The 11,586-nt window shown below is 33.2% G+C and overlaps 1 protein-coding gene across 1 annotated transcript; it reads right to left on the bottom strand.

The window, feature by feature from the left end:
- Positions 1-2,607: 2,607 nt before the first annotated feature.
- Positions 2,608-4,217, bottom strand: LOC103849883. The gene has a single exon (XM_009126594.3). The coding sequence runs from the start codon at positions 3,172-3,174 to the stop codon at positions 2,791-2,793; it is 384 nt and encodes a 127-aa protein (XP_009124842.1). The 5' UTR covers positions 3,175-4,217; the 3' UTR covers positions 2,608-2,790.
- Between the last annotated feature and the right edge of the window lie 7,369 nt (positions 4,218-11,586).

The following is an 11,586-nucleotide window of genomic DNA, read 5'->3' as shown; positions in this document are numbered from 1 at the left end:
AATGATCTATAATAGTTTTGTTTGTGATCTGTTTTATGAATTGCATGTATACTCTTTTAGTTGTGAATTTTTTGTAAAATCAGTAATAATGTTTTCCAAGATGTATTAAATGTGCTAACAATGTGTTTACACATTTACAAATCAATGAAATAATAGACTTCAGTAGCATTTTTCTTATCTTTGGATCTCTCATATGCAATAATAAACTCCAATGGCCTTTTTCTCATCTTAATAAACAAGAATGTTGGTAAGAGATGGAAACAAACAATAGTAACTAGTCAAAGCATATCATATTTTTTATAAGTTTGCATTGAAAAACTTAGTCAAATTTAGTAAAACTAAGGGAGAGAACATATTTTGTAAATATGAGTTTTACATATCTTGAAGTTACTTATCACTCTTAAAAATACAAGTTATTCAAAAACTAACGTAGAAGACTTAAAAACTAGTGGAGAAGACGCGGACGACTTCAATCTAAGTTGTCTAGACGACTAAACTATATGTCGTTTGGTCAACACAGAGGTTATTTTTGCAATTGACTTTGAAATCTGTTATTTCGGACGACTGAAAGTTAAGTCGTCTACTATTGTTTGGTTAAAAAAAAAACTCCAAAAAAGCTAGACGACTTACATTTCAGTCGTCAGAGGTTAGTTTTGCATTTGACTGGATTATTTCAGAAGTTTGACTTTTTGGACGACTTACGTTTCAGTCGTCTAGTGAAAATTAAAATAATAATATTTTTTTAAAAGTAGACGACTTAAAGTTAAGTCGTCATAGGTTAGTTTTGCAATTGAAAAAAAAACTTCAAGATTTAATTATATACAGACGACTTATAATTCAGTCGTCCACGAGACGACTGAAATGTAAGTCGTCCAGGATTTACGAGGTTTGACCAGAATCTCGGAAAAAAATCCTGGACGACTTACAATTAAGTCGTCTGGTGGACGACTGAATTATAAGTCGTCTGTGTATAATTAAATCTTGAAGTTTTTTTTTTCAATTGCAAAACTAACCTATGACTACTTAATTGTAAGTCGTTTACTTTAAAAAAATATTATTATTTTAATTTTCGCCAGACGACTGAAATGTAAGTCGTCTGGGGAAGTCAAACTTCTGAAATTATCCAGTCAAATACAAAACTAACCTATGACGACTGAAATGTAAGTCGTCTAGGTTCTTTGGAATTTTTTTTGAAACCAAACAATAGTAGACGACTTAACTTTCAGTCGTCTCAGGTTACAGATTTCAAAGTCAATTGCAAAAATAACCTCTGCGTTGACCAGACGACTTCCAGGTAAGTCGTCTACAGCCAGACGACTGAAAGGTAAGTCGTCTACAGCCAGACGACTTCCCAAGTAAGTCGTCTGACGAACAGATCTGGAAAAAAACTCGATGTCATACCTTAAATTAGTGAGATAAGTTCCTTAGCATACATAAGGCTTCTCCAAGCACACAGAATCACAAACGGAAGTCACCCACCCATAATCGTTAGCTTCTATGACTCTATGAACCATAAAAATTTTAGAATCAAAATCTTGAGTTTTTTTAGCTCATTGTGGAGAGAAAGTGAGAGATATGTTGTGTTTAGGTCACAAAAATGGAAAAAGAAGAAGGGTAAATCGATTTTAGGAGCATTAAGAGCTTCAAATTGGTTGTTCATGGTGGTTGTGGTATTGATGACAATGGCAATCTTGTAATTACTTGAAGATGATGAGGGTGAGAGAGTAAAAATGTCATTTTCGAAAAAAAAAATAAAAAAAAAATGGATGGCATTTTCGTAAATTATATGAACTTGTGGGGTGAATAGGGCAAAACCAATTTTCAAAAAAAAAAGGAGGTTAGTTTTGTGTTTGACTTTAAGTTATAGGTCAATTTTGCAAAAATCCCATTAAATTATGTGTGAATATACATATTTTCCAATTAACGTTTAGCTATGATTGAATGGCCTTTTAGTTTCTATGTATCTATCTCTCATTGTTACTGACATATATAAGAGTTAAAGAGTACTGACTCAAATACATGCAAATAAGTTTAGATTGTGACCGACAACTTTTAATGACATGACTTGTATTATAAAATATTTATTTATTAAAAATTAAAAACCAAAAGAGGGTCTGATCATGCGCAAGCGGAGACCAAAGAAATCGAGTTTCAAGTAAATGTATGGAGTTTTGGCTGAATATAAGTTATAATTATATACTCCCTCTGTTTTTATTTTTAATTATAAGTAGTTTTACTTAAAAGCACAAATATTTAGAAAGTTGTTATCTAAAAAAATATATCATTTAATCAATTAATTCAACCAATTATAAAAAGCTTAATATTATTTTATTGGTCACACAATATCCAATAAATGAAAAAGGTGCATTGAAATATGTAAACTACTTATATTGTGAAACAAATTCTTTTTGCTAAAACTACCTACATTTAAAAACAGAGGGAGTATATAGTAAAGTACAAAGACGGAACATTTACAGCGATACGTATAAGTAGATCAATTGAAGGAATGATGGTAACCATCCATAAACATGATACAATCATACAATAATTAATAACTTTATGAGTACGTAGATCGTTATCGTTGTAATAAGATATATATCACAAGAATTAGCTCTGAAACATGTAATACTATATATGATTGCATTTGAACATACATATCATTACCACCTACAAGACGCCTTTTTTTCGCTAAAGATACAAGACTCCTTATAAGAGCATACCGACCAGAAAGGGTTATACACACATTTGTATAAATAAAAAGCAAAAAGACTGAGGAGAAACTTTATGAACTTAGAGACGCAGAGACGTATCAACATCGTCGTGTCGATCAGTCCCAACCACCTTCTTCTTGTCGTCTTTATTTGGCCAGTGATGATAAAAGCTAGGCTTTTCAGTGGAATCAGAGGTGGAGATAGGGCATAAGGAGAGGGAGAGGAGCTGCTGTGACGAGGATGTTTGAGAGTTAAGAGGTAGAAACTGGAAGAAATCAAAACTCGCGGGTTGGGTGTAATATTGTAAGATATTGTTGTCTTGGTGGTTAGGTTTAGGGTTAAGGAGCTCTCGCTCAGCTCTTAACTCTCGCGTTCTCTGAAGTTGTCTGAATCTTTCTTGAAGCAACACGATTGAAGACTGGATTACCATTTGTTCCTTTCGGTCTCTTGCTACTGAACTCATGACGTACACGGTATAATATGAGTCGTGGAGAGTGTGTTGCTATAGGGTTTGGGGTCATGTTACGTATGTTGTGTTATATATGGAAGAAAAGGGGCGATATATTCTTATTATTTAATCTGCATGAGAATATAATTAAAAATATAGGGTTGTTGAATATTTCGACGAAATTCCGAAAGGAAGAGAATCAGGAGTACAGCAGGAAGAGGACAAGGGGAAGACGGCAAAAAGGGCATTCTAAGGATTGTAAAAAGAGAATGTATAATGTGTGAGTGGAGATTTGCATATTTGAATTTCTTTTTTACGGCAACAAAAGATAAAAAGTTGGCCAAAGTAGAAGATGGTTGTGAGGAAAATGACAAGAAGAATGTTTATAGGGAAGCACATTGATTTTATTTGGGTGATTTTTATTGTTGGGTGATATAAACCCCCTTTATTCATGCGTCCCACTTACCTTCCCCTAAGGGCTCTTTTCTAATAGAAACTTTATTATTTCCCACTAATCTAGACTATATATATGTATTGTTAATGCTTGAATCGATCTACTACATCAATATGTTCAATCGTGGATTAATGTCAAGGTAAAATACCAAAAAACCTAGCATATGTAATGCAAGGAGAATTAATGCTTAACCATTAATAATAAGAAGACTAATTAAAAGCTTATATACTGATATACATACATCTTTATATATAAAGTAGTGTTTGGATCACTCCTAAGGCTGCCACATAGGATTCCACATCAGTAAATAGTGCAAGGAGAGAGTGACACATCAGCAAGAACTTAAACGTATCGGATGTATGTTTTGTTGGGCTTATATGTAGGTGAGCTATTTTTTATGGCACCTTTCAGCAGAGAGGGAGATCCGTAGTTGGGCCATGAAATTTATGTTATTGAAACCCAAGTCACATGTGGTGTCCTTTTATGTTCATGCGAACCAGTTCGATGACATGGATGCGTAACCGCCGATGCATCCAGTAAAAGATATTAGTTGAATCCTTAAAGACCAATGATCCACTTCACCTACCCACAAGGTTTCATTCAATGCACCCACTCTTCGCTCAATCTAGAACTATAAATAACAGTGCTTGGTGTTGCGAGATACATCAGTTTCTTGCACTCAAGCATTACGATCCCTGTTATCTTTTGTTACCATGGAGAAGAGAGAGGGTTACTGAATAGGAAGGAGAAACTAATATAAACTCTTCTTTAACGTTGCAAAGACTGCTTCGTCGAGTGTTTCTTCAGGCGTCACCTTCTCCGACAAAGGAAGAAACTAGGAGTGGATACTCCCGTTGGATCTCTTTTGGTGAGACTCCATGAGGATTTTTCCATCTTTTTCCGATCACACAGGTAATGACAACGTTGGCGGTGCACATCGGTGGTGTGGAAATAGCGCGAGAAGGCTCCAGTCACAGAGATCGAGAAAGAGGTTGAGCACATTTTTGGTACCCGGAGTATTGCGGAAGATGAAGCGATCGCAGGACATGGAGGTTGATCGGCAGCGAGGATCTAGATGGAAATAAAATCTGTGGGGAATGAGAGAAAGACAATAGATGTGATGAGCAGATCAAACAACATAAGAATGTTTGATCTCCTTTCTAAACTCAAATATAATAAAACTGAGCTAAAAATTGCAGTTTTCAGTATCATAATTAAAGAGAAAAATCGCAATTTCCAGAAAAGAAAGGTTCTTTTACCATGTGGCCAGCAAGGAAGAGGAGAAGGAAACCAGAAGGGCTTTGGCTCGGACGATTCCAAATCAAACTCGGAGATATCTCGGCTCAAGTAAAAACATTCACACACAAACCCAAACATCTTCTGGGAATTTCAAGATTTTTCTCAGGATCTAGAGAATTAAGAAAAACCCATCAAAACCAACGAGTTGATTTCGAGTTCGGTGAAGTTCAATTTCGCTGATTTGAGAAATGAAGGAACCCGGACTCTGTTCTTGGCAAACTCTCTTATCATCTCTCTAGGTTTCTCAATTTGAGATAAATTTAGAAAGGAAAGCAAGCAGAGCTTCTCCTTCCCAGAGTTATGAACTGATCGAGAGAGAGAGACAAAGAGAGAGACACACCATACCCTAACGGCGCAAGAAGACAATGACCCTTTAGGTTTAAGTATATGTGTTGGTTTAGGTTTGTAAACCAATTTTAATTTGTAGACCAAATTTTTATTTATAAACCGATTTAAATTTGTAAATTATATTTATTTTGTAAACCAATTAAATCTAATAATTAATAATTACTAGGTTTCGTGTTCTTGCAGTATTTTTTATATTATCTTTTCTATTTGAAAGCTAACACGACAAAAACTAATGTGAACATATGAGAACTCACACCAAAAGAAACATGAAAAATTCATGAATCTTTTTATTATATTTTAAAAAAGCTCATCTGGAACTGTTATCTTATGATGTTTCAAAATATGATGCTCACGAAGATATTATTTAGAGTTAATTGGTCAAGAAGCAGTGCCGGTTATGAAGTTTCGGAGGCTATATTTGAAAAAAAAAACATATTTTATTTTTATAGTGACAGCATCTGTAACTAATGATTTGATTCTCGCCTCATTGTAAAAATTAACAAAACCAAAATTGATTATCGCCTTCCGTATGGGAAGAATATGCAATATATCTTCTTCTTTTTTTGAAATTTAAGAATATGCAATATTTATGTCAAGCAGTTTCTCGCCTCGGAATTCGAGTTCATATTCACGTTTCTTTATAAATACCTACATTATGTGTTTTTTCTCTACGTTTCAGATACTATATCCTACTATATAAAAGGGACTAAATTCAAGGCTTTTGGGACTATCCACCTCAGCTAAAATATTCTCATCCAAAAAAAAATAGAAATAAATGTCATTTAGATTTAGAAGATAATTAACTAACATATGACTTTTGATATTTCTAGAAATTTCAAATTTGTAATTGCTAATTTATTAATATAATCATATATCTATATTGAATTATGTTCTATTTTTAATCATTAGACTTCAAGAGTAAATAAATTATTAATTTATAATATATATAGTTTATAACTTTATATTGTAGTTATAAATAAAGAGAAAATAACCGGGAAGGGTGAAGAAACTCATGTAAAATTATATAATTAAAATGGTAAAATGGTGAGTATGATAAGATGAATCTAAGAAAATTTGTTGTACAAATTATGGTGTTTTCTTCGTCCCACTATAATGATTTAAAATAAAATATATATTCACATAAATAAGTCAATATTTGTTGTTTTTTTTTGTAAGATGTTAAGATTATCATTTTCTAAAAGGTTACACTATTGTTTTTAAACAACTTATTACAACAATGAAACAAAAATAACCAACAACAACTCAAGGTAAAAAAAGCCTTAAGGAAGTCTTATACAAGAAAGATAAAAAGAAGTAGAGAAGAGGAGAAAGAAGAACTTGCCACGTGAGAAAAGAGACGGTCACGCATCATACGGTCGAGAAAGGCAAGGATGACTGATGAAGGTGAGGAGACAGTTGTGAACACACGAGCATTACGCTCTTTCCACAGCAGGTAGATGGCTGACTGAAAGTAGAACTTGATGACTGGAGTAGCATGCGCATCTGCGTTGACGCGAGGTTGATTGATCCAGGCTGCAACAGAGTGTAAGGAGGAGAAATCCAAACTTCAGCAGCAAAAGGCTCCCATATCACGCAAGAGAAAAAACACTCAAAGAAGAGATGATGGTGAGTCTCTATTTCCAGATTACAAAGGACGCACGTTCCTGAGACATTTAACCCCCAACGCCTCAAGCGATCCTTGGTTGGCAGTCTTCTCCGCAAAGCCATTCATGATATAAACGCATTACGTGGAATATGTTCCTTGAACCAAATAGTCTTGTGCCAATATTTGTGGTTGATAGTGTTTATATTATTTTCTGACATTAGTATCCATATTTTTTAGTAAACTGATTCAAAGAGATTAGTTTGTGGTGCTAACGAAACGAGGATTATAGTGTTTACTTTGGAAAAATTAATAGGTTGAATGATAGATGGCGTGCACGCTTTTTCACATGGAAGTCTGCACATATATTAAAATTGTAAGATTTGAATCATAGAGAAAATATAGTGTATATGACTGAAGTTGGGCCATTCCGAAACTAAAGATGGCTAAAATTCTTCTTTGTCAAAATGCATAGATGTGAATCTTATATGAATAGAGTTCTCCATTGCTTATAGCAGTGTAATAAACTCCGTGTGTAAAGGAGAAAAAATGTTATATAAGTGAAAACAAAAATTATGATTTTTTTTCTTGCGCCTATAGGCTCTTCGCAATTTGAAGAAGAAAGAACATATTGTGTGAAAATCTTTGACTCGGTCAAATTTTATCCAGTTGTTTATAAAACTGTTGTTATCTGATTCATATAATTTTTCAGTGTTGATTTAAAAGCCCAAAAACCCATCTATACTGACTTTTTGATATTTTTTCTGTGATTTGAATTTAAAAAGAGATAAAACTTTCGATAAGTTATGTAAACTCAGAACAAGTATTTAGCTTTAGAAAGCATTTACATGTTTCAAACTTATAAAATATACATATATAATGTTTAAAATTATGCATATAAATCCTGTGTAAAATGTGCATGAATATGTTTCTCTTCTTTAATGTGTTAATCGTACTATATATAATATTATTTTAAAATTTTAAAAAGTTTATGTCACATACAAAAAACCATCAATAAAAAATATAATTCTCCATCTACAACAAGAAAAATAAAAAATTATAAACATATAAATTAAAATTAAAAAAACTAATATTGAAAAAACAAGAAGTTAATGTAAAAGAAAAAGACTGACAAATATTATTATAAATAAAATAAATTTATAAGACACAATCCGCGTGAAGCGCGGAAAAAAATCTCTAGTATTGTAGAATAAGAGAATCTCTAAAATTGATGTTGCAAAAGGATCAATAGTATTATACTAATCTTAATTATGAGGTGTTGTTTGTGGGCAAATTTTTTAAATTGGATTTTGCATTGTGGATAAGTATATGTAAAATGTTTCTCGATAGCTTGATCAATGTGTTGCTATATAAAAATAATTTAATTCATGAAACCAATATATAACCGAGAGAAAAATAACTTCGATATGCTTAACCCAATCGACTGTAATTTTATAAAAATCTATGTGACAATTATTATAGTTAAACTATAATAAAAATTGAAAGAAAATAATAATATATTTAAATGTATAGTAAAATAAATAGTTAAATTGTTAATAAATTTATAAATGTTAATCATACTTTTATTTAAAATAAATAAAAAATTTAAAATAAATATATATTAATAGTTTATATGTTCGCTCGCCCGTAGGGCGGATTTACCCTAGTATATATATATATATTCATATCTTCTGTATTTAAGAAACACACATGAGATTGTACTATTCCTGGGCAATGAGTGAATAAGTAACGAGAGTGAGTGACAAAAGGGTTTAGGAGAGATTTTGGTGGCTTGGGAGATGGTGAAATGGAGCCACTTATTTGTCTCTACATCAAATCTTCACGGTGGAGTTAAAGTTATATTACTGGCATAAAATTTAAATTGAAACACATTTTCAAGAGGGGTGTCAAAATTTGTTAGTGGTTTCTATAAATTAGTTGATCCACTTTTATATTTTAACTTCTTATGATTTGGCAAGTAGTGTATTGGAAAAAAGACAAAACGAGTTCAAGAATAGGGAATAATGATATCAGCATATAATAGGATGTGCTTTTTTTTTTTATAATAGGATGTGTTTTAAATTAATAAATTAGTGGATTTGACTGGTGACCATTCGGAAAACAAGAGGAACGAATAAAAAATAAATGTACGAGAATAAAATAGCAGGAATGAAAATGAATGATTGTTCCTTATCAAATTTAACAAGAAATAATTTTGTTATTTAATTCTCTACAAACAAAGGAATGAAAGGAAATTAGAGGGAATTATTATTTTTTGTGAATGGTGATTTTTTTAGGAACTTTAGGGAATGCAGTATTCCTTGCCGTTCCCTGGTCACCAAAGATTTTCCATCTCGATCTCCTCGTTTTATCTCTCGGTCGAAATTAGCCTAACTTCCCTTCCCATGATGAAAAGCTTATGCAAATATTAATGCACAAGGGTGGATTCAATCCCAACTCATTTTAAATTGATAAGATACCACTAAACCAAATTGATTAAAAACACTTTAATTTTTTTATTGATTAAATATTTATTTTAACTGCGGTTGGAAGTCCATACTTATTTTGCTTTGGGCAAGAACGGAGACAGACTCAAAGTAAGTAAAAACATGATTATCGGGGTATTTTTTGGGGGTTCTTCCCAAAAAGTAAGGGGTGGGCCCCACCGAAATGCCCAAGAATCGGTTGCAAAAATGCTGAAATAGGACCGACACTACTCGCGGGTCCCACTGACATGTGGCGGCTCGCAATTGGTTCTTTTTTTTATTTTTTTTAATCAGATCAAAAAGAAAATTAAGAAACCCAAATAGGTTTTAGGGTTAATCATGCTCTAAAAATTGCTTTTTTATCATGTCACAATGAAAAATGTAAATTTATAGAGCTGTGGCAAACTTATATATTCAGTTATCCACCGCCTAATGATCATCGATATGTCTTCATTTTGATTAATTAGATTAATCTGGAAAGTTTGATTAGTAGCAATCTCTCACAAAAGAAGCGAGACAGTATAGAGCGGGATTTGAACAGGGAGAAGTGGACATGGGGATGTAAAGCCTGAAAGGCACATCAAAAGTGGTGGGAGCAAATGTTTGTCGGGAAGTAATTGGAATGTAATGGCATGCATACACCAAAGCTGAAGCTGCTATACGACGTTTAGGGTTTGGATTTACATCGTTTCTCTCTTTATTGTTAATTTCAGCTTCGGTATCTGCGAACTTATCGATAGTGCTCTGATATGATGATAAACCCAATTAGATAGAGAGGACTAACATAATTATAGTTAAGTGGGACCGGATGAGACAAAACATAAAATGTCTTTAGGTTAGTTGAGAGAGATTAGTGACAAGGCGTGCCAATTTCTTTTACTCCCATTACAATTATAGAGGGTTCTTAGGGTGAGGTTCTTAGAGAAATATAAGAAACCGTCACTTAACTTTTAATTAAAAAAGCTAAGAACCGGCTCTTCGTTTTTTTAGTTAAAAGTTAAGAGACATTTTCTTATATTCCGTTAAGAACTCCACCATAGAAATCCCCCATTAATCATGCTCTTACAACTACTCTATGTAAAACTAATTACTCAACAGACGAACACTGCAGTTAATAATAAAATATTTCTATATATAGTTATTTATATGTTTTTAATACTATTAGAATTACACCGCATGCTACCATTCAAACCCTTATTTTTATTTTCCACTCTATATGGTGAAAATGATAGAATCATTACTTAATTTCCAACGAATGGATGACATTCCTACGGAACAACAACTCTAGTCTTTTCACTACAAGAAAACACAAGTTTTACGAGGGCAGTTTTCCTCGCTAATTCGTCGTAAAAGCAGTGTTACGACGAATTAGCGAGGAAACCCGTTTCGTCGTTATATGTTTGTCGTAACACATATATCCTCGCTAATTCGTCGTAAGTTAGCGAGGAAATAATTTCGTCGTAAAAGCCAAGGAGGATATTTCGTCGTAAAGACCAAGTAAATATTCCTCGTAAGGACGTCGCTAATTTTCCTCGTAAAGACCACGTAAAGTTTCCTCGTAAGGACGTCGCTAACATTCCTCGTAATTACCACGAAAATCATTCCTCGTAAGACACACGTAAATAAATACTCGTAAAATTGACGTAAATACCTTGAAAGCTTTCCACGTAAAGAAAACGTAAAAACCTTGATAGATTTCCAAACGTTTCCTCGTAAAAACCACGTTAAGCTTCAACGTAAAGAAGCCGCAAAATTAGCTACGAATTTACTTCGTTTCATTATTTTATAGAAATATAAAAAATTATAATTATAAATATAATTTAAATTATTTAAATTATTAATGAAATTAAAATTCTAAAAAAATCAAAACCAAAATATTTTATATATAAATAAGTTTTGAATTCATAATACAAGAACCGAAATTAAAAAGAACTTGGGTGGTCGCTAATTAATCGCCTCGTAGAATTCATCACTCCTCGCCTGAACATCCGCCTCGGCATGTGAGTCGTCGGTCGGTGACTGGCCTGGGATAGGATTTTCTTGTCGCATGGTCCTCAACAAAGTCGCCCATTCCGGATTTGTGGCCGCTACAACGTCCAAGAAGCCCTCGAGTCCACCCATACGAGATCGCAGCTGAGTAGAATCTCTACGCAGCTGAGTAGACTCTCTACGCAGCTCTTCGGACTCCCTACGCAGCTGAGCGACTTCATCATCCCGTCGCTGAACATAAGACGATG

Source organism: Brassica rapa, chromosome A08, assembly GCF_000309985.2.
Source record: "Brassica rapa cultivar Chiifu-401-42 chromosome A08, CAAS_Brap_v3.01, whole genome shotgun sequence".
Classification (NCBI taxonomy): domain Eukaryota; kingdom Viridiplantae; phylum Streptophyta; class Magnoliopsida; order Brassicales; family Brassicaceae; genus Brassica; species Brassica rapa.
The sequence above is the reverse complement of the archived record's forward strand: the minus strand, read 5'-3'. Positions and strand labels throughout refer to the sequence as shown.

Bases quoted from the DNA above. Each gene is read 5' to 3' on its own strand.
- LOC103849883 (XM_009126594.3), bottom strand. From the start codon at position 3,174: ATGAGTTCAGTAGCAAGAGACCGAAAGGAACAAATGGTAATCCAGTCT.